The 24,368-nt window shown below is 35.5% G+C and overlaps 1 protein-coding gene across 2 annotated transcripts in view; it reads left to right on the top strand.

The window, feature by feature from the left end:
• The window catches only part of LOC132111346 (mirror-image polydactyly gene 1 protein-like), a 79,811-nt gene that overhangs the window by 15,477 nt on the left and 39,966 nt on the right, over positions 1-24,368 (top strand). The window contains exons 2-9 of one of the 2 annotated variants that reach the window (XM_059518561.1): positions 3,514-3,598; positions 4,616-4,695; positions 9,114-9,321; positions 10,461-10,599; positions 12,668-12,773; positions 14,988-15,117; positions 19,126-19,159; positions 20,164-20,334. In XM_059518561.1, coding sequence (XP_059374544.1) covers positions 3,514-3,598; positions 4,616-4,695; positions 9,114-9,321; positions 10,461-10,599; positions 12,668-12,773; positions 14,988-15,117; positions 19,126-19,159; positions 20,164-20,334 — 953 coding nt within the window. The remainder of the gene's footprint in view (positions 1-3,513; positions 3,599-4,615; positions 4,696-9,113; positions 9,322-10,460; positions 10,600-12,667; positions 12,774-14,987; positions 15,118-19,125; positions 19,160-20,163; positions 20,335-24,368) is intronic. The other variant, XM_059518560.1, reaches the window with a different exon arrangement.

The raw sequence follows: 24,368 nt of genomic DNA, 5'->3' as shown, positions 1-24,368 counted from the left end.
TGGCTTTAAGTGGCAAACGCTGTTTTGTAAGATTTGAGCTGTCTTTTACATTTGATGCAGGCTTCTAACCTATTAATGTTTCTTTATTTACTCACGTTTTATCCCCGTGAATGAATATTGATGAAATATTCAATGAAGGAAGTCTGAAAAACTTCCTCTTTTGTATCTTTTTTCAGAGTTGACGGATACGTTTTTAAATTGCTCCAATAGACCCATTTTCACATTGTAAATACCACGGTATAGAAAAATAATAGAGAATATTAATATTATATAGATATCAATATATCTAAGCTATGATTTATTCACCACTAGCACCACAAAATGAAATTGCTAAAATAATGTTTTTATGTCATTGTTCTCAAACAGGTTTCCAGAAAATCTCTCTGTCTGCTATTGGCCGGGCAAGCAAATATTTATATATATAAATGTTTTTTGGACAGTCAACTTGTGAATATATTACAGTTTCTAGATATGAATCTGGAATAAGACATAGTATTTTAACATAAAAAAAAACCACACACTTTAATTCAATCAGAGACCTTTAACTTATCTTTTGGTACTTTTAAATGTTTTGCTATTAGGTTTGTGATTTATGTAATCATTTGAGCATTTACTTAAGAGGAATAAAATGCAATTTAACTCTTGATTTGATTTGAATCATCTCCTCAACTAGCTGTAAATCCACTGTTTTTACACAAAGACTGGTTATTGGCTTCATTGTAGCATGTTACACTGTGCAAGCTTTGTTGTGAATGTAGTTTTTCATCAATGCCCTGCGAACAGCAAGGCTAATAGCTCATTAATCTATCATGAAACTCCTGCAGATTATGTAGAAAATGTAGATGCGATGCTAATTCACCATCTGGAGCAGGAGCCTCCTATTGCCACTCAGCACAATTCAAACTTTTATTAAGCCAAAACGAGCTCTTCCCTGTTTTTCAATATCGGATTATTGGATAGTATCAGTTTCATTAAGTTTCTTGAGGGTGATTCTCTCAGGAAACGGTGTCAATCAATGAATCGGTCCAAACTTATTTGGTTAAGCCCTGTCTTCTTGCAACTGTTTAATGTGTCTTACTGAAAATTATGTGAACATCAAAAGGTCAGGTTTGTATGCTCTGTGTTGTTCTTTTCCCCCTTTCTGTCTTTTCCAAAGCTGCTTTCTCTTGTTAGTGTTAACGGATTACCAGGCGTCTTAGCCGTACCTACTATCTTTAAAGTCTTTCTTCATCCTCGTCCTCCTCTCTTTCTCTGTGAAAGTGCGGTGCGCGGGGCCAGCTCCCGCTCAGAGTCTATCACTGAGATTAATGGAGCCCTGTGGTGTTTGGCACAAAAAGCCAGTTGTCCGTTCACGCCTGACTGTGTCTGAGCTGAATAGCGTGTGAGCGGTGTGAGCTGTGTGTGCTGGCTTACAGCGCGGGGATAACGTTCCACTGGCATCTGCCCCAGGGGTCACCCCCACCCGCCTCGTGCACAACCTCCCAAGAGCACTCACTTTTTATGTCTTCTTGGCTCTCTTCTGCCAACTTTCTCTCATGCTGTCCGCCCTCCCCTGTATCATTTTCATGAGCTTTCTTTCCTTTTCCCAAGAAACTGATCATTGTTTGCCCTGTAGTTTCATCTTTAAAGATGCTGGGAATTAAAAATAATTTTTCACCCTTAAAAATAAGTGTTTTGTGCTATGGTAGTGTGCTCCTAAAGGTTGATCAAATTAACCTAAATAAATAAAATAAAATAAAATCAACGAGGGGACTATCCAAATTTTTGTCCAATCTTGATCAGTTTTGTCCAAGTTTCTCTAGCAAGTGATAATTTGCTAAATAATAAAGAACATTTTCATTTTGAATAAATGTATTTTCTTTGTGATGGCAAAGTAGAATTTTCAGCATCATTACTCCAGTCTTCAGTGTCACATGACCCTTCAGAAATCATCCTAATATGCTGATTTGACGCTTAGGAACATTTCTTAAACGTTATTTCTGTGGGAGCAAAAATTACTTTTGTGGGTTTTTTTCAAAACTCTTCGATGAATAAAAGGTTGAAAGGAATAGTTTTTCAGCGCTATTAATGCATTAATGCATCCTTGCTAAATAAAAGTATTAATAAAAAAAGAAAAGAAAAAGAAAATCTTACTGACCCCAATCTTTTGAACAGTAGGAAATGAAATGTGTCAATCCAATGGTTATATAAGGTATTTTAGTCAGCACAGAAAATGTAAAATATTTGAGACTCATGAAGAACAGAATCCAGCCAAGATGCAGGATTCCAACTGGAAATATTAGGCCATTTTTACAATTACCAATGCCATAATATGTATGAATACAATATGAAATGTCTGGGAAACTGTTTTTAAGCTCTGAAATGTTGCTTTTGGCTAGAGTTTTGGGTAACACTTTATAATAGGTAACACCTATTAGTTGCTTATTAGCATTCATATTACTAGAATATTAGCCATGTATTAGTGCTAATTAAGAACATATTAATGCCTTATTCTACTTGACCTTATTCTACATCCCTAATCTTACCCAATACCTACAGTAAACCTAACAACTACCTTACTAACTATTAATATGCAGCAAATTAAGAATTTATTGAGAGAAATGTCGTAGTTAATAATTAACAAGTGTTACCTATTCTAAAGTGTTACCGATTTTTGTTGAAAATCCTGGTAGTGTGGGAAGAACCTTTTAGAAGACATGTGTGTCTAATTAAGGTTTCCCTAACAAAAGTGGTTCCCAAAAAATAACCAACCAGGAAACATTTTGCTTTTGCCTTGTCGAAGATGTTCTGTATTCATTTGGTTCGTAAATGTGACCCTGACAAAGCAACTACATTTGACAGAACTGAAATGGCAAGTGTTTAAGCTTGTAAGCCCCCGGTGTGTGCTGTGTTAAGAAGTTCTTGTCTCAGAAGCTCCACCACTAGAGGGAAGCTCTCCACCACGGCTCCTACCGCCAGCGATCAACAGGCTCTGCGACTGAATATCAGCATTCCTGCTAATTGCCTCGTGTCTGTTTGTTGCTTGCTTATGAATTAGCTTCCATTCACAGAACTAAATTATCCACCATTATTTAATTACACCTGAGTAGATGGCGCTTTAATTGGCGCTTCCTGATCTGATATGGCTTGAGCTGTATTAAATGGCTGTTTACTTTTCTGATAGCTGAAAGCATTAAAACGATTGCATGGTGGGATTACGCTTTGTTAATTGCCCGTGTTCATTAGTCCTCCATAAACTGTGAGGTAAAGCACTGGTACACAGTGGACGAGATAAAGACAACGTCTTAAAGCATAATTTCACATGACAAATTAAAAGCCGCCTGTCTTGTTTTCTGCCTCTACTCCTGAGGTTATTAAAGATTGCTCTCCACCAAGCATCCCGAGATCATATTGACAGGCTGTAATTAATACTAACCTTTCTAAGTCTAATGGAAAAGGAGTGAGCTCGAGCCTGTGATGAAAAGCATTTTTTCCGCAGTGGAATTAATCATATCCCTTTCTATATATTTCCAGCTAATCCTAAAGTCAATGAAGAACTGAAACAAAGGCTGCCGTCCCCTGTAAAGCACCATTGTTCAGAGACCACACCACAACTCGGGTAATGATGCCTTGCTTGGCTCATTTTACACTGTTTGTCAATGGCTTTCTTTCACATGTTACAATTAAGGACGTATTTTTTTTAATATGTGCGAAATGTTTATCAGTGTACATTGCAGGCGATGATTACACGTTGTAATGATATCTTTGCAGAGACGTTTTCTAAATCCAAAACGGTTTTAGGCTACAATGTTTAAAAATCAGCTGCTAGTTTAGTTTGTTCAGAGTAAATTGGTTACAGGTGAAATGCTTGTGCAGAACATGCACCCAAAGAAATTTTATGTTAATTATTTTAAAGCTTTTCAGTACTGAATTAGCTCACTTTATGATTTAAACTTGTATTTAAGTTATTATTTATGACAAATTTACTGATTTACACTTTTTGCACTAGAACTGCTCTGTTTGTATAGAGCACTATAACTTGATAAAATTAGCTGAATATCAGTGAACAATTTAAATTTGAATTTTGTTAGTAAATTCTTTATTTATAGCATTTTAAAGTAATTATACACCTGTGAATTTAAGTTGTTGATTTGTTTCTTAATTGTGTAAAGTGAAAGTACACATTGTGTATACTGAAATTATGAATTAGCTCAGTTTGCGATGTGTTTAAAGTACATTTTGGCTATACCTGTATTTTCAAATTTTTAGTGTTTAAAAGAAATATGTATTACAAATTTAGTAGTACTTTTATTTACACCTGACACTGATTGTTGTGTTTGTTTTGCAGAAGATTACGACTTGTTAAAAGAGTTAACTGTGTCCTCTTTGGGTCAGAACTCTTGAAGGTCTTTGATATTTGCTTTACTCAGCGCTTTGAAACAAAACATGCAGCTCCTTCAAAGCCGTGGCATTGATGTACAGTTTGTCAATATCCTGTACCTGTCTTCACTTGAGTGTGTCAGACAAAGTGCATTGCTGTTAGATATCGAAGGGGACAGGCAAAAATAGTGTTGGTTTTATATTTTTGTTTTGCATATTTATACATGTCACATCTATTTCTTTCTCTTTTTGTCAGATCTTCTTTAGTTGAAACTACCTTAGCTACATCCCAATGTCAGAGTTTATCAAAGGCCCTGGAGGAGAAACTCATACAAGGTAATGAATAATAAATTAGTGTTATTGTGGCCATGATAATTGCAATCCAATCACAACAAATCATAGCAAAAACATTTCTTATGAAAAAGTTAATTGTGTTATTTTACAGTTATAAGGCTCTTTTTTTTGCCTCATTTGTTTACTATTTGCGCTACAGCCATTTCCATCTGCATTTTTGCCCGAATGTGTCTGTTTTTATGACTTAAGTCTTGTATTACAAGCTTCCCGATGTATACATGCTCTGAATAGTATATTAACAGCTATTTACATGTATTTATTTAATCATTTATATGCATAAACATTTGTTTACATTATTCTATAATACCAGGCTGCTGCATAATAACTTTACCTAGGCCATAACGCTGTGGAAGAGCCACTATTTAGATAGACTGGTTTGAATGACAATGAGAGATAAACAGAGTATTTACCAACCCTTCACCAGACGCTCCTGATATGCAAATTTATTCTGCCTCGCTGCTCAAATATACATTTGGGCTGTTGGTGAAACACTTCAATCTTTTTGCAGGCGGTTAATCAGCCTGTGTTTGATTATTAGTGACAGACATTAGTAAGGCGGCACGAGACCGTTGGTAGAGTGAATGGAGGACATGGTCATGTCTGGTCATTTTTTACACCATTTAGAATTGAATTAAGAATACTTTTTGAATGGCAATTATGAACATTGCTGAATTTGAATTGAGGCAGCAAACAAGATGTAGAATTATAATTTTCATTTAAGACAGTAGAATTATAATGGAATGAAATTCTAAATTAATGATTCAAACAACACATTCACTATTTTTGAATTAGATTTTTAATTTCTGGGGGGGGGGGTTGTTTGTTTGTTTGTTTGTTTGTTTTTTGCACAATTTAATGTATATAGATATTTAATAGACACTATAAATTATATAAACCCAACTTTGGGTTAAATATGGACTAACCCAGCTGTTGGGTTACATTTAAAAAAGTTGGGTTAGTACATATTTTACCCAAGATTGGGTTGAAACAACCCAGCATGTTTTAGAGTGTTATGGTATATTATTATATTTAATATTTTACATTATATTTTATGGACAACTGTTGAAAAAGACTTAATTACTCAAAATATTTGATCAAAAGTCTTTAAAATCAAGCCAAAAAGTGTGTAAAATTAAAACCTCAAAATGAACATCCAAGTTTTCCATTCTTGCCCATTTTGTTGTTGTGGACAAATGTATGTATTTTCTTGTATTGAGTTTTCTCATATTGAAAAGATTTCTCTGTATTGAGTTTCTTCAAATTATATTAATTAAATTCCTCTTCCTGTCATTCTAATTCAAATTCCAATTCAGTATCATGTGGTTTGTGGTCAATTCAATTCAAATTCACACTCATCATTTGAAAGGGAGCCAGTTCTTCAGTTCTGAATTTGCTCGTAATGTTGGGTCCTTTTATACTTGGTTCCCACAGGAAATGGGCCTTTACTTTGCAAGCTTAGATTAAAAGCCCTGCTCACCCCATTTGTGAGGGAAATGGCGCTTTAAACACACATTCTCAGGGGCAGTTACCTTTCTGAGAGACACCCGGAGTGGGAGATAAAATTAAAGAAATAACCCAGGTTAGGGAACAATGTTTCCAAAAGTCGCATATTTGCAGTGTGACAAAGGGCTTCTATACGTGTGTTTGGCGTTATTATTCATGGTTTGAATTTGGTGTTTGCATGGGTGAGTCTTACGGGGAATACTAATAACTGTCTCCAGCAATCCTGAGAGCAGAGCCCTAGCAACAAAGCCATGAGGCAGACCTCCCTGATCTCAACTTCAAACCCTGACCTTTCGCTAAATAATTGTGCCAGCTAAGCTGGAGCTTTTTGGGCATCATGGTTGCAAGACTCGAGCATCACAACTCATTTACTTACGCCGAATGATTCCCCTTTTTGATGCTTTTAAGCGCACTGTTGTTTAAGTTTGGTCAATTTGAATTGCACTGATGTTAAACTGATTTATGTATATTTTATAATCTCAGGATGGACAGGTGGCTTTTTTGTGTAGCACTTGACCTTGTGCATGCACTTAGTGCTACTATCTGTTTAATTTATTTGTAAATGTAAAAGCTGAAGTGTGGAATTTTTTTCCTGCTGTAATGAAACCATTTGTAGGTTGATTCCACTGAAATGTGTAAACATTGTGGCTTTGTGGCGTTATCAAAACATTGCTGTTTGTTGAGCATCCCGACTAGCCCCACCCAGAAACACTCAGCCAATGGTGTGAATTTGGGGGAGGGAGTATCTGTTTGGCTGACCAGTGGCAAATTCAGGAAACCTGTTTAAAAGACATTGATTTTACCTAGAAATTATAAATTTTACCTTTAAAAGTAGTTTAAACACCCTCTGCTTCTCACAATTTAAACATTTGTGGTATCTTTCAAGTCTCTGTCTTGACTGGTTTTGTAATCACAAATTTACACTAGTTTAAAATGTCTCTGATTCAAGTGCCTTCGCTCTTTGGTTTTGATCACAAACGATCCGGGTTACATCTAGCTTTCCCTGAGGAGCAAAGTATGTTGTCAGAAAGGCTGCCAGAGAGACAGGCCTCTGTGTTTGCCTCTCTGCCTGTATCTCTGGCCCTGAGCGCTACAGAAACATTGACAGAAGACCTCGTTTTCCCCCTCCTGCCAGTCACTCGGCACGGATCGCCACATTCCCTCATGAAAGACGGCCAGACCTAGTTTCCTTTTCAGAGAGCTGACGCAAACCAACCAACAGAGCTGCCTTTGAAACTGTCAGACTGTAATCTCACAGCAGAAGAATGGAAGTCTTATTTGTTATGGTTCCGACGTCTTTCTTTTAATTTAGCTCCTAAAGCTTTTTCTGGATGCTAAAATACTTTTTATGTAATATGCAGAGTCAGCTTTAGGTTGGTTTCACTGAATAGTTTAAACAGTGTGGCACTTTTGAAACATGCTGTATTTGTTTGAGCATTCCAACATTGACTCAACCAATAGCATAAGTTTGGGGCAGGATTGTCTGCATGGGCGACCGATAACAGACAGGGGAATGTTTGGAAAACCTGTTTGAAAACACTAATTATTTTTTACTAGCTTGTTATTGTGGAGTATAAAAGAATCAAAATTTTGAAAGATTTGTTCACCCAAAAATAAATTCTGTATGATTTTCTTTCTTTCTTATGCTCTTTTGCTTATAATGTATGTCAATAGAGATCTGAATCTGATCCAAAAATGACTGAAGGCTCCATGAAATCTTAACATCAAGTAATTTGTGTGATTAAAAGGTTATCAATGATAATCTTTTTCTAACAGCAGTTCTCAGAATTCACTCATGTCTGTGTCAAATATGGCAGGTCAAAAAATATGTCGCCAGATTTTAAGTAAATAATCCCAAATGTAATTTGTTCTGTGTCTCATAAATAATCACATTGTGCCAAATTTGAATATGATGATAGTCAATGTAGTGGTGAAGAAGATTTCCAGTAAATTAAACTTATATTTCACTATGTTCTTCACACAAAGTCATGCTACAATAATGGGAATAATCAGAGGTGTCCAAACTATCTACAACCAGGGATGGGCAGTTTTTTAAATACATGTATTTGAAATACAAAATACAATTTTGTATTTTGTATTTAAATACATTTAATCTTAGTATTTTTGTAGTTTCAAAATGCATAAAATACCTAAAATACTTTTTGCCAAACCTCTTTCTTAGACTGCTGATTTCCTGTACAAACATATATAGAAAAATACTAAAAATTAAAAACTACTTACATTAAATGTATTTAAATACAAAATACATTTGACATTTTCCAAAGGTATTTAAAATACAAAATAGTATTTCAAATACAGGTATTTGAAATACTGTCCATCCTTGCAGGAAATCAGCAGTCAGCAGTCTAATAAGGAGTTTGATACCTTATGTATTTAGAAAATTAAAAAATACTCAGAATAAATATTTAAATGCAAAATACATTAGATTTTTTTTTCAAAGGTATTTAGATACAAAATAGTATTTTGTATTTCAAATAAATGTATTTAAAATACTGCCCATCCCTGTCTACAACGAAGGACAAAACTTGATTGAGGGCCATGGAATGAAAATAAATATTGCATTTTATTATATTAATAAAAAATAATCTAATTTACTTATATTCTCTAGATTTCAATGCAAAAAAAAAAGATCACTTAGAAATGAAGATGTGTTTGACATTTTCCCTCCCTCCTTTAATATTGCATATCGGGCAAAATCAATAGTCATCACAAGCCAACTTAGTGAGAGAACTTTATTGGCTCTTTTGACATTTTTGGAACATGAAAGCACCTTGTGGTACTATAAAAGTGAAGCAATGAAGTGAAATAAATAATTATTGTCTTTTCTATGTTATTGTGGCTCTTGCTTACTCTTACTAATTTTTTTTTTCATGCAGCATCTAAGACTCCCAAGCCCAGAGTAGATTTGACGCTCAGACTACCACCACCCCCGCCCTTGCCAGTTGCAGTTGAAGTGAGAATCATGGAGGAGGAGAGACGGTCTCCACAGAGACCCGCAGCACAGCAGGAGCAGGATATTACCGAGATAGCCAGCAGTCCAGTCCACACACCTCAAGTCAGTAGGGCAGGGTCTGCCGCACTCAGGTCAGGAGAACAGAGAGACTCGCTCACACGGACACACTCACATACAATTGGAACTTACACTGGGTAATAAACATCCAATCCTGAAAAATTTTGTCTAATTTTAGTTGGCAAGTTTTTTTAGCCTCAGCCTTCGTGCTTTTACTTTTACATTTCTTGATAGTGTTTTCTTTAGTTAGTTTTAGTTTTTCTGTTGACTTGAAACAGTTATCCTATGTTCAGATAGGCAAGTCATTTCACCAGGAGGGAACAGTCCAAGAAAAGGTCACTGAGAGTGATTTCATGCCTCTTTGGGAGTTTAAGAAGTTATCCAGTTGACCTGGGGAACGATAAACAATTGAAAAATGGATTTTAACAGGGTGGATAATAGTAATTGTGTGTGATTTCGAATTAACTGTTGCTAGTTAGAGATGATAAAGGATCAAATTTCCATTAATTTGAGAAAAATAGACCAGTACCTCCATCACTCCCAATCGGGAAAATTTGTAATTAGTGGAGAGGTCTGCAGGAGTGGCAGTGTCCTCAGGATTGATCCAAGTCTCAGTCAGGGCCATGAGGTTGAGGCTTGAATGAGTAGCAATAGATGAAATAAAGTCTGCTTTATTTTTTAGCAGATTGGCAGTTCCACAGACCAATTGGAATAGAGAGCGAAGAAGTAGTGGATATAGGGACAGTGCACTTATTGTATCTGTTAGTAGTAATAGTAGAGATTTGAAAGCACTTAGTGTGTACAATTGACTAAAACTAACTGTACAAAAAGGAAAGGGGAGAAAAGCAATACTCACATGCCTTGCTGGTGTCCTTGGTCAGTGGAGTTGCACCTTACTACTTAGCAAACTGAAAATAAAAAGCCATTCGATCCACACAAGAACAAACGCAACTTCAGTATGCATTTACCTCTGTAAACACAGGAAGCATGTTTCTATTACTAATATCTATATTACCTCTAATATTAAAGGTCAACTGTTGGATTTGACTAATATCTCAAAGTAAACAAGTCACAGTAATATTCTTGAAAGTGGAAGACAGCATCCCTTGTGTATTTGATAATTGCATGTCAAAATGTGAATGAATCATTTTTTGTTGACCATTTGGGAGTTTAATAAAAGAGTATTTCGAATGAACTTTTGTCTTTTCTGAAGGCACGCTTGTGTTCATGAGGACCAGGGAAATTCCAAGGTTATCAGCGATTCCAAAAAACAAGTGCCAGCTCTGGATAAAGAGAAGAACATTGCTTTTCTCCTGAAGGAGCTGGATTCCCTTAGAGATCTCAATAAGAAGGTGAATTCACATGTTAAGAAGTTCATGAAGACAGTCTTTCTGTTCCTGATAGACCTTAATAAGGTTAGATGCCATATTGAACTTAACACGAACTTAAAACAAGGCCTCGAGGGATAGACTTGTACTGGATCATGTAATTTTCACAACTCAAAATTTTCAAAACTGTTTAATGGAGCTTTTTTCTAGTGAACGTTTTTTTCTGAAAGATGTTAGCTGAACAATCAGTACAATCCATTGAGCGCACTTTACTTCTATCCCTCACAGCCTTGTTCCTGTTGAAAATTAAACACGGCACTACTCTGACTAAGGTTTATTAGTCCTTCAACGAGGCCTACATTTGTACTTGTTGATTAATTTGTTTTGCATTCTTCTCATCCAGTCAGAGACTAGCTTTCTTTTTTTTAATTTAGGTGGTCTTGTGCTTCATGAAAGGTTTTTAACACTCTGAAAGTTTCAACATATTTAATTGTTGTTTTGCTGCATTCATTTAATCTAAAAGTTACAACAGCCACATAGACTTAAAGATTCGAAATTCCATGTCAGACAGGATTGTGCCATTAGTTTATGTGCCTTTCCTAGCAGCTCTGCTTAAGTTAGCAAACACTCAATGTGTCATCTTACTATCTAATGGCACTAGTGTCCTTTATACTCTAACCATACATTCCATATTAACTGACTTTAGGTAGGTAGCTAGCTTTTGTTAGCAAATGCTGCCAAGCTAGTTGGAATTGGGTTGAAAAAAGTACTTGAAAATTAAGTGTTTAATGATCAAATTATCTGTGCAGTTTGTGCTTACAACTCATTTTACTTCTATAATGGGATGGTGGGATTTAGTTTAATTCATCAGGAGTTGATTGCATTGTAAAAAGTCGCTATACATCAGGTGGCCAGGAGGGGATTGAAATCTAAGAAAGGAGAAGTAGTTGTTGGCCTCTAAACTGCATTGCATTCTGTTTTATATATTCTTGCTCCATCATTGTTCTTTCAGGACATAGGAGTAGAGCCTTGAAATATATGTGGCATATCTGCACTCATCTGGAGATGCGTCATTTGACTCCTGACAGAAGGGCAGGAACATGTCCCAAGTTTGTGTTTTTGCTGGCAGTGATCTGAGAGAGCCCTTTGAGGACTCTGGCCAAACCCCGTCATGTTTTCAAAGTCCGGGAGGATAAAAACAGACAGGATGAAAATATTTAAGGCAGGAGGTTAAATCTTTCATTGAGAGGCTCGTAAAATATCACTCGCCAATCCAGATTTACTGCCAAGACATGACAGTTCCTCGTTTCTTATAAGTCTTGAATCATATGATGTAGTGGTGCAAATACAAAAGCTTGACGAAGTGGCTATAAAGTTGTGGTTTGCTGATATACACTTTTCACTGAAAGTGTGCCTAACAGGTGCCAATATATGATATTCAGGTCATAATTAATCTAAAAACTTTTTTTTAGCTAAAAAAAGAAAAAATAAACCTATTTATTTTACAATCATTACAATTTTTAACTTGTGTTTTTTTATTTTTTTTTAGAAATCAATACTTTTGATCAGCAAGGACACATGAAATTGATCAAAAGTGACAATAAAACATTTCTACAATATTGTTACAAATGATTTATATTTCAAACAATTCTGTTCTATTGAATTTCTACTACGGTAATTAAAAAATCCTAAAATAATGTGTCAGTTTCCACAGAAATATTAAGCGGCACAACTGTTTTTAACATTGATAATAATAAGAAATGCTTCTTGAGTGGCAAATCATCATATTAGAATGATTTCTGACATTTTAAATTGGAATAATATTTTATTACAAACTTTTTTACTGTATTTCTGACTCTATTATGCTTGGTGAGCATAATAAACTTCCTTCAAAAACATAAAAAAGACTTTTGAATAGTAGTGTTTCATCCAATTTAATTATTAATTTACAGTTTTTGGTAGAATGTGGAAGTGACACAAACGAAACAAAAATTAATGTTTATCTATCAAGCAGGTATGTTGTTTATTTCTTCATTTTGTTATACTCATAAACTCAGTTATAAAGTTAAGCTTATGTCTTGTGTGTCTGCAGCTCCAGGACAGGTTGGCGCTGAAGGAGAAAGAGTTGCAAACCAAGCTGCTGGACTCTCAGCTACAGGAGGCTGAGCAGGAGGCGCGTGCCAGTGAGAGAGCTGCAGGTAGGACACCTGGGTAAAGAAATAAACATAAATGCTTGGAAAGAATCAAGATTAAGTAGACTCATTTAATATGGCAGCATTTACTTTTTTGTGTGTGTTTAATGTGAGGTGTGACATTGCATAGGCCTCTAAATGCAAAGGTCTGATCTTCCAACACAGCTGAAAAATAAACACTTTTAATTAATTAGTTAGTACATGTCAGCAGAACCCGAGAAAAGCACACTTCGACATTTGTAAACATAAACCAGTATGTCTAACATAAAGCGCCTTCATCAGACATTCATCATTCCTCTCTGTAACTGATTATTTTGTCAATGAAATCTACACGCTTCTCACCTTTGCTGAACAAATATTTAAATTTAGACTATTCACTTTTCATTTGATCTAAACTAGCTAAAAAGTTAATTAAATGGAAATATGTGACACGTGACTTATATGATTCCCAATTAGGCAGTCAAATTGTTCATTTAATAAGGTGATGATAATGCATGTATTCACCGCCTTCATTTCAATATGATTTGTATGGTTCGGGCTGGAGATGTTTAATCAGCAAATTCCAGCAATATTGATTTGCTTTGTGAACTTTGTAGTGGCTTAGTGTGGGAATGACTGTTTATCGTAACATGCAGGAAAGTATTGATGCGAGTGATTGATAAGTGTGCTGCTTTCGGTGGGATAAGAGATGGTGCCAAAGACCATTTGGTAATGCCAAAAATCCTGTGGATTTTACCAGCCTGTCTGCTTGATTTTTGAGTTTGGTGCAGGTCAGGTCGGGAGCATGAATCAAAATCAGTGCATCTTTGATCAAGACTCTCTTAGCAAGCATTTCTTCATCATTACCTTCTTTGTTTGTTTGTCTGTTATTTTGTTCATTCATGTGTCCTTTGTCCATTTTAATTCATTAATTCCTTTATTTCTTGGTGTGGTCTTGGACTGTAATAATGCTTTTCAAATTGGATCATTTCAGTTGTTAGTTCATTATTTAATTTGCTATTCATTCATTCTTGTTTGATTGTTTGTCTATTTGTTGATTTGTTCACTCAGTCAGTCATTTTTATTTGCTAGCAGCCTTTGTGTGTTATAAGGTTTTATAAAATGGTTCAAAGGTAATTTAGCTTGTTGGTTCATCCGTTTATTTATTTATTTATTTATTTATTTATGTTTGTTCAGTCATTAATATTTCCTAGTGGCCTTTTGTGTGTAATAATGCTTTGGAAATTGACTTCCATTATTCAGTTTTTCATTTTATTTCTATTATTTGTTCAATTGTTAATTAATTTATTTGTTTTTTGTTTGTTTGTTTGTTTGGTCAGTCAGAAATTTATGTGTTTTTGTTCATAATTATGTTATGGAAATTGGCTCATGGTTAATGTTTTGCTTTTTTTTACTTGTTAGTTTGTTCATTTATTTATTTGTTCATTTATTCTTTTGTGTTCGTTTGTTCATTCGTTCAGTTGCTATGTTTAGTATGTTTGCTAGCAGTCAATGTTGCTTTGCCATAGGCCTTTTCATTCCTTCATTCATTCATTTAGTCATTATTTGGTTGTGTGTTTGTTGATTTATTCATTCATTCAGGTAATAATATTTATTTGATTTACTTTTGTCTCAAGTATTGCTTGGAGATTCTTGGAGAGTCGTCAGTATGCCCTTGGACCCATTCATCATTTGTTTGTTCATTTGCTTGTTTGTTGTTCATTAGTTCATTCATTCGCCAGGGGCCTTCGTTTCCAATATTATTTTGGAAATGCGTACGTCAGCATGCCCGTGGACCTTCTGAGGCCTGTAGGTCAAACACAGTCATGTTTGTCCTCCTATATGAGGATATTCTTCTGATGGTTTCTGACATTCATGAGTCTGGTGTAATTGCTTTATGTTTCCCGTACAATGTTGATAAACCAGAGTGTTTCCATGCTGAAATTTCATAAATAAAATGTCTCCAAGTCTCCAAGAGCCTGGAACTCTGACTTCAGGGTGTTGCTGCTGTTTTTATTGCTTTGGGTGGTCGTGCACACACACATACACCTCCCCGGGGGAGACTGTCTTCTCAAAATAAGGCTCACTTAGAGTTATTAATACTTATGCCATAGTGTTTCAACTGCAATAACCTCTTTCCCGAGGAGCTTAGCCTTGTTATTGTGCAGCTGGAGCACTGGAGTGCAATACCAGAATAATAACCCCACTCTCTCTCTCTCTCTCTCTCTCTCTTTTTCTCAGCGTTAGTCGAGGAAATCTATAAGGCTCAGAGGGAGAGAGACCAGGCTGTGATTGCCAGACTGCGTCTGGCTAACGAGGAGAGGGATGAGGCTTTACTTCATGCAAAGAAGCTTCAGGAGTCGACGCTGGAGTATGTGCCATTCAAACCTCTTCCAAAAAGAGCATCAGTTCAGCCTGTTCAACTACATGCTGCTCTAATCATTTTCTCAAAGGAGCTCCTCAAAAAAATTTAAATCAATAATCTGCCAAGTTGTCTATCAAGTTGTGCCATAATACTCAAATACTGATGATTGCCTGTTTAATTATACTAATTAGGCCTTGTTTATAAAACAGGAGCTGAATTAATTAGTGTGTAAGTCGTTAGTATAAAGAGTCTTATGTAAATTGTCACGTTGACTTGAAAATTGTTTATGTCAGAATGGTTTTACGAATGATTTACACAGAAACATTATTTTTGTAAATGAGGCCGATTGTTTGTTGAAGGCCAGGCTTAGTGGTCTACACATGTTGAGCTTTGGTGCTGATTAAGCTGGGGGATGCAGCTACATTATTCCCTATATATGGCCTTTTGCACCGCTTTAGTTCAAAACTAAATGTAGAGTACTTAAGTTCTGGGAAGATTTTGCGTGAACTATTCCCAATACCATTTAAAGGGTTGCATTTGCACCAACTGTGTGTACTAGGACGTGATGTAAGCCGGTCAAATGCAATGTCATTTGTGCGCGACGTTCAACAACGATTGAAACGACAACTGGCAGTGCTACATTTGCTACAAGTGCCTGCATTTCAGCGTCCGTCCATCTATCGCTGTTCATCATACCTGCGAAATCAGTTGACACAATGTTTACAATATGTTACACAGTGTTTTAAATCATGGCGGGTGAGGGCATTTTCGAACGCGTCTGGCCAATCAGTGTCTACTTACGTCACGGTTAGTACCAGTTGTGCTGGTTAGACCCTGCTCCAGAGTAGAAGCTAATTTACTATGAAAAGGATCCTGTGGTGCAAAAAGGCCCTTATATCTCCATATATACACTACTGTTCCAAAATTTGGGGTCCGTTAGAATAATTGACTACATTATTTAGCAGAGATATATTAAATTGACAGTAAAGGCTTTACTCAGTCTTTGTGAGCTTAAGATATATCTTTGAAAAAACATAAAACCCCCAAATTTTTGAATGGATAAGTAAAAACATTGGTGAATTTGGCAGACACATTTTTTGAAAGCGACTTGCATTGCATTCATGGTATACATTTTATCGGTTCATGCTTTACAGTTTGAAAACTTATTTGAATGGTATTGCAAATTAATTTTTTTTAAACCAATTCACTGAAACCAAAAGACTTATTGAAAATAAAAGGAAACACAGAATTGTTTAAATCACAATTAAAATATCTGTTGTAGAGCTTTCCTAATGACACAAGGAGCAATCTTTAAGAAGTTTGATAGCTTTGGAAATTTTGCAATATTTTATATTGCCAAAAAGAAAATTTGAATATTAAAGATGTTGAATATTTGCAATATATTCGATGTTCCCCAGCCCTAGTGCTCTTACAGTCAGTAGAGTTTGATAAATCTTAACGCATTTCTCTTCTCATTTTTTTCTCTGTTGTACCTATTAATAGAAGTAGTGAAAAGGGATAATATTTGGTGAAATTATAATATGTCTGATAAACATCTTTAATGTCTTCTTTTAACTCTTGTTGATAAATGATAAACTCAGAAGCTTTATGGTCCAAATGCTTTTGTGTTGTGATAAATGGAAAGCCTGAGGTTTTGTTTCCACAATTCAAGAGCCATTAAATTTCTCAGCGTTTTTTAAAGGCAGTGGATTTAAAGGTTTGAGAAGCATGCAAGGCATGTGGCTTTAGTCATCGTTGCGATGGGAAGCCGCTTTATTCTTCCTGCTAGAGGACAAGCTGAATGACCAGACAAGGGTTTGAGGAGAATGTATCAGAGGGGTGTGACATTTGTAAGAGTCCCCTCATCCTAGTACTGGGTTGTCAGTCAGAAGTTCCACACTATATAGGAAATCAATCCCGTGCTTTAGACCTGTGGGTATTTACCACCCCACCTGCTGGGTCCTAATTATGATCTTCTTTCTTGTATGTTTAACTGCTCATAACTGGTGCTGTTGTTTGATGACGGACCTTTCAAAAAGAATATTGCCCTGTGCCCTCCAGGGGATGGAAGCATTAATATCCTGTTTAGCACTGGTTGTGGTTTTAAAAAGCATCTACATATATATGAGTATGTGACAACTAGTATATATAATTTTTTTTTTTGTTTACAGACGAGTTTACGCTCTTCTTTATTGCTTTACATCCTTTTCCAGAGGTATTCATATAATCTTACTCCCTGTTTAATTTTTCAGTCGGCCTCATGATTTATTGATAGTTACTCAAGTCACTCAAACGAACTGCAATTATCGGGAGGCATACAATGCATTTTCTGGCTGCCCAATGAGCACAAGATCTCATCAGAATCTAATTATAAAATCGCGTACCTCTTATAGCTGTGTTGAAGGGCTCCATTCCTGCCCCTCTCTCAAAAAAATGATAATTGATAGCCAAGTGGAATCCCATTATCTTTGAGGGAATATGGACGCACGTGTTCTAAGCCCTTATTTTCGGAGGTCACTGTTGGATCCATTGTGTGAATGAGTATGTACCTTTATAATGGATGGAGATCCATGTAATGCTTTTGTAAATGAGTGGAGGGGTTGTTGTTTTTTTTCTGCCTGGAGGATGATGGAGGAATTCGGTTTGCTCTTAAAAGAGCATCACGCTGGTGGGGTCTGTAAAAGTAGGCAGGGCGAGTTTCTGCAGTTCACCTGCTGTTGTTTCTCACTGATACCAGTGAAACTATGGCAGCACAAATATAATGTGGAGAGCTTATATTTTGTATCTACATTTCTGTTCTAACGGTTTGGGTCGGTATGTTTTTTATAAGGAAGTTAATCTAAACAGGTATGCATTAAATTGATCAAAAGTGACAGTAAAGACATTAATAATGTTACAAAAGATTTCTATATCAAATAAATTATTTTGAACTTTCTATTCATCAAAGAATCCTTAAAAAAATGGATCACAGTTTCCACAAAAATCAGCAAATCAGCATATTAGAATGATTTCAGAAGGATCATGTTACACTGAAGACTGGAGTAATTAAGCTGAAAATTCAGCTTTGCATCACAGGAATAAATTACATTTTAAAATATATTTAAATAGAAAACTGTTCTTTTAAACTGTAACAATATTTCCCAATATTATGGTTTTTACTATATTTTTAAATAAATGCAGACTTGGTGAGCATTAAATAAAAAATATAAAACATATATTGCCAACACTAAGTTTTTGAATGGTAGTATGTACATACTTTTTATTATTTACATTTTTTTTATAGAATTTTAAATGATGTTAGAAATATTAGACTTGTTTTAGAAATTAAATCTAAATATGTTTTATTCATTTTACATGGTCATCATTTTGTTTAAATTTGTTTATTTAATTTTTTTAAACTTTGTAAACTTGCAGTCTTTTTTTCTTCTTCGTGGATTCTTGGACCCCACTGTATATGTTTCATATATTTATTGCAAAAAACCTCAAGCTTTGACTTGTCATGCATTTTATCTATATTTGCCAAGACCAAGTCTTTTTGACTGTGCATTTGTTATCAAGGTCCATATAAAAAACCTTCAAAATCATAAATATTTCCAACAGTGTGAGACTCGTGTTTCTCCAGGCATTTGGTTCCATAATTACTGTTGTCTTTGTCTTTATAAAGATGCTCATGGCAGGTGTGGCAAAAAAGGTTCAGTCCTAATCCATCTCTCCATTTCACCACACATATGAACAATTGATCCCAATAGTCATATAAAGTAGTAAACATTAATAACTTAACAATTCGCTATCAGTTCTGAGCAGAATGGGCATTACAGTTGAATAACAGCACTTTTAATATATCTGAGTGTGTCTTCTGCTTTCATACCAAAGCCCACAGAATGCAATTACTGGATTTGGGAAGTGATCTCATTTTGCAGAGTGACATAAAGGAAACTCAAGGAAGCTCACTACATTTCATTTCTCTATTTCTCTCTCACACACATGTTTTTCTCTCTCTCCATCTCTCTCCAGGCTGGAGAATATTAAACCTGAAGAAAGTGATGTGGTAAGCCTTCCTCACTGGAGAATTTCATCTCTGATTGTTCTGTGTACCCTTTTTGTCCGACTGTCATAAATGAAAACACAGCCTCAGGAAAGGCTTGTTTTGATGCTTATTCTGATGAAAGATTTCGTAATTTTCTGTGCACCTGTTGCATGAACAAATGATAACTTAAATCATGTGGCTATTTGATAAGTAGCTTTTGGACTATGCCTCTGTTGAATATGCACCAAATTGCATATTTTCACATATTTGGGATTTTTTGGAACTCTGAATAAAATTAAGGTGTGACAATGTCAATGTCAAAACAATTAATAGTTTTTAAATCTTAAAGGAATAGTTCGCCAAAAATTCAAATTTGCTGAAATTGTACTCACCCTCAGGCCATCCAAAATGTAGATGAGTTTATTTCTTCATGGGAAGAGATTTGGAGAAATGTACACATCACTTGCTAACCAGTAAACGGTCTGCAGTGAATGGGTGCCGTCAGAATACAAGTAATCCACACCACTCCAGTCCAACACTTACTGCCTTGTCAAGTGAAAAGCTGCATGTTTTTAAGAATCAAATCCATAATTAGGGTATAATAAACCTTCCTCCAGTGAAAAAGTCCATCCCCTGTTGTCCTCTCACATCAAAATCCACTCACATATTTGTTAAGAACTGTTTTGGACTGTTTATAAACAGTGTTCGGTCTGTGCATATTTCTCCCATGATTCAGACGAGACAACTTTTTCACTGTAGAAAGCAATTTTATGGATAGAAAACTCATATTTTAGCCGTAAGCAATGGTTTGAATTTAAAAACATCTCATTCACTGCAGAGCATCCATTGGCGAGCAAATGATGTAATGCTAATTTCCTCCAAATCTGATGAAGAAACTAATTTCTCTTTGTGGGAGAGTAAATTGTCAGTAAATTTTCATCTTTGTGTGAACTATTCCTTTAATATGTGTTTAACAGATATTGTGCCTGATATGAGTTGTGATGCCATTTGTGTGTTTTGGTCAGGACCTGGAGGAGTTGTTGAACAGGGTTAACAGTGCGGACTCTGCCCTCGCTATCGAGCAGAGCGGGGCGGCCATCATCGAACAGATCCAGAGGGCCAGAGAGCGTCGCTCCCAGATCACCTCAGAGGAGATGAAAGCCGTCATAGAGGAGAGAGACGCTGCTTTAACCAGGGTACAAACCTCTTTCTCCGCTAAGGGTCAATCCTAACACACACCAGCCCTAAACACTCCACTCACAGTAGTTGTGTACCAAGCCAGAAACCTTTACACCATATAAAAAAAATAAATCAAATACGACTCTCTAAATATTGACTATCTCTCCTTCTGCGTTTTAACTCCTCTACAAGATGACTTTGATTACTGGTCTATTAAAGCACATACATCTGTGTTTATTCACAGATCCTGCACTGATTTAAGAATCAACACACCAGCTACCTAATACACATGTAGGGACAAATATTGCTGCATAACTTCAAATATTTGGTATACCGTTCCTACACACATTATTCAATCAAATGAAAACAAACAAGCAGGTAGCTAAATATTGACATCCAGATATTCAGCTTCATCGTAGAGTTCAAGTGTGGGGCAGTGGATGTATTTGCTGGGGTTTTTCTTTGTTGATAAATGCTGCCTATGTTTCATAATTGGTGTTATATAATATGGTTTATTTTATTATTTGAACACAGAATTGTATCTGACAGTCATTCAGGGTAGTGTGTGTAGTAACTTTTATCAGGTGTGATGGTACAGGTTATGGAGACCTTTCTGACTTCTTGGTTTCCAGACCAATATTTTAGATGGCTAATTTACTGTAATCAATATGCAAAGAGGTGCTATTAGATAAGAGTGATGCAATACAATACAAAAACATGGGTGATTCTGGCTAAAAATGTTGACATTTTAGAAATACAACCCTGCAACAAAGCATAATGTAGAAATTAGATTTCTGGAACATGATATACTTCAGAGCTGTAAAAACTCAGACTTAACCAGAGTAACTATAGAGTAAACTATAGAGTAACTAGATCACCTAACTAGCTTATTTCTGCCTACACTGCAGAGATTTTGACTTTATTTTACCATAAGTTGTGGCATACAAAAAAATTAAAAATACAATGCTGCTCAAAAAGTTTGGCAGTGTTTTTTAAAAGAAGTCTCTGAAGCTCACCAATGCTACATTTATTTGATTACAAATACATTAAGAACATTAATATTGTGCAGTATTGTTACAATTTAAAATAATTGTTTTCTGTTTAAAAATATTGTAAGATGAGATTTATTCCTGTGATGCAAAGCTGAATTTTCAGCTTCAGTGTCACAATGTTCTTCAGAAATCATTCTAATATTCTGATTTGCTGCCCAAGAAACACTGATGAATAGAAAGTTAAAGAGAGCAGCATTTATTTGGATCAGAAAACTGTCTTTGTCTTTTTTAATCAATTTAATGCATCCTTGCTGAATGAGTTCTTAATGAATTAATAAAAGTATTAATCAAATTTTCTTACTGACCCCAATGTATATATTTTTTTTATTGCTTTTAAAAATGTATTTTATTATGACTTTCTTAAAAACATGATATGCTATAGATATGCTGTTTTAGGCCATTTAATTTGTCTAAATAATATGTTAAAAAATGTAAAAGGGAACAATATTAATTGAGACCTTATGGTTAGTTTTTGCTCTGTTCATAGTGTAAATGTATCACTGAGAGTCTTCCTTTATTGGAGGCAGGCCAGATTCATAAAAGAAATCCTGTTGTGCGCACAAATTCAACTGGAAAGCCAGTGTCAGCTCAACCAATGACAACCTGTGTCAACCTCTCTGATATGAACTGAAGGCCAGGTGTCAGTCTTCTAACTCCGCCCCAAAAACCACCAGCTCATCACTGCCAAATGCTGCCCTGCCCTGATTTTTCATTGGGGCCAAAACCTGAATCTGTGGGGCAATTTCAGAAGTAAGTTGCAAACCCCATGCCAAATCCCTCAGAGACGGGAATGGGTCCTCTCTCTATCCTCAAGGATTTCTCCCTCCCCTGCCGTTCTTCCCATCTCCCTCCTCATCTCGTAGGGATTAGAGCCCGGCTGCAGGCAGAGGGCCGCCGCATCCCTTTGGCCTACTGGAATATGAAAAGCTGGATAAGTGCTAGAGGAAATAAATATTCTTCTCACTTCCATCCTCTCCTCACAGTTAACGTGGCGAATAAGATCCGCTTCGTTATGTCCCTGTGCCGGGAGCTTATTGAATTTCTCTTGATCTTGATAGAGTGCTGATGTTAAAGTGGGAGAGGAAATGAAGTCGCATCTCGTGGTGAATTAAGGTTGTCTTGAGATATTCTGCTGATTTTTATTTTTTTTACGCTCGTTGAACATGTCACGTGGTTCAGACCTCTTATTCATGCTCTTGTGTTGTTGTGTGTTTTAAAATGGATTTAAACATTAAAATAGATTAATATGTCTGTTCCTACACCCCATTTCGCCCCAACTGCAGCTATTTTCGGTGCGTTAACAGTCTTTTGCATCACCGTAGAGGTGCATTCTGATTAAAATACGTTTCCCTCTAAAAGACATCTGCTGCCCGAGAACCATAACTCAGGCTGACACTAAAGAGGAGCTGTGTGTTTTGTCTGGACGGTGGTGGTATTATTTTAGTCTGCAGAGGAAAGAGACAGGAGTTGGGGTCGGTGGCTGAGAGGCTTGTTTGCACGGGCGCTACTCTTTGAGACGGCTGAATGTTGAAACATTGGGACTTGTCAGGCCGTGAGGATGGTTTACATTCCTGGTAAGTGTCCGTCGATCCTGGAATGTGCACATGGAGAGGAGCACATATGGACTGGTAGAAAACAAGCCTGCTTACAATAATATCCACCAAAGAGCTAGTCATGTCAGTGTGTGTTTAAAGCGCCTGTTTAACTGTCTGACAGCCCGCCAGAGAGTCTCGTTCTGTATGGAAAAATGAGGATAGGCTTTGTGAATAGGGAATTATTATGTATAAGCACAACTATTGATTAAAAGTACTTGGTTATATTTGAATGTTGTGAAATGATTTTCAGCATTTTGTATTTATAATAATTTTAGTATTCGTCATATTTGAGCCACTGACACTGACAGTATATGCCCTATGGCATTTTTGGAAAAAAGCATTATTTAATAATTTTCATGCTTATATTTCGCTTTGACATTATATTTATTTAGGTACATTTAGTTGAGCCATTGTTTACACAGTTTACTCCAAACACCTGTAGTTTAATTTGTTGGAATTTAGTCATTCTAAATATTTTATATGATTATAATTACGACTTTTATTTATTTATTTATTTTAGTTGGGTTGATTTTTACTAATTTAATTCTTTTTTTTTATGATTAATATTTTTAATAAATTTGCTTTGGCATGTTATTAATTGTACCAATATAACATTATTATTTGTACTATTTGTGGGAAAATTGGATACGTTTATAATTCCTTTACATGGGTTTAAAAAAAAAATTATATATATATATATATATATATATATATATATATATATATATATATATATATATATATATATTTAAAATATTAAAATATTAGATTTTTTTAATGATTATTACATTTTGTATACAACTTTGTAGAAGTTCAAAATCACTCTCAAGGACCTTTTCCTGGACTGTCCCCAGCTGGTGGAATGACCTCCCAATCTCAATTCGTACAGCTGAGTCTTTACTCATTTTCAAGAAACAGCTAAAGACTCATCTTTTTCGCCTGCACTTAACCAACTAACACTAGCACTTTTCCTTTTCTTGTCTTTTAATAAAAAAAAAAAAAACAAAAAAAAAACCTACCTATGCGTTCTATACTAGACTAACTGAGACTTGTCATGGCACTTGTATACTGTTGTTGTTCTCTTGTTGACCTGACTGCTTCTATTGTTCACATTTGTAAGTCGCTTTGGATAAAAGCGTCTGCTAAATGATTAAATGTAAATGTAAATGTAAATGTATACATTTGCTTATTAATTTTACAGGTAGATGCAAATAAATAAACAATAGTAATAAAAAATATAACTTTAATGGCATCTCTAAAACACAAGCAGTTGTCTGCCATTTGTTTTTTTAAATATATGAATAGTTACTGAAGTGGTTTAAACTACTTGTCTTTCCCCTCTGTGGACGTTCCACAGCACTCTATTGAATTTTGTGCATATTTTAAGACTGCGATTTTATTTTT

The sequence above is a fragment of the Carassius carassius genome, chromosome 31 (assembly GCF_963082965.1).
Source record: "Carassius carassius chromosome 31, fCarCar2.1, whole genome shotgun sequence".
NCBI classification, from domain to species: Eukaryota; Metazoa; Chordata; class Actinopteri; order Cypriniformes; family Cyprinidae; genus Carassius; species Carassius carassius.
This window is presented reverse-complemented; position numbering and strand designations above follow the sequence as displayed.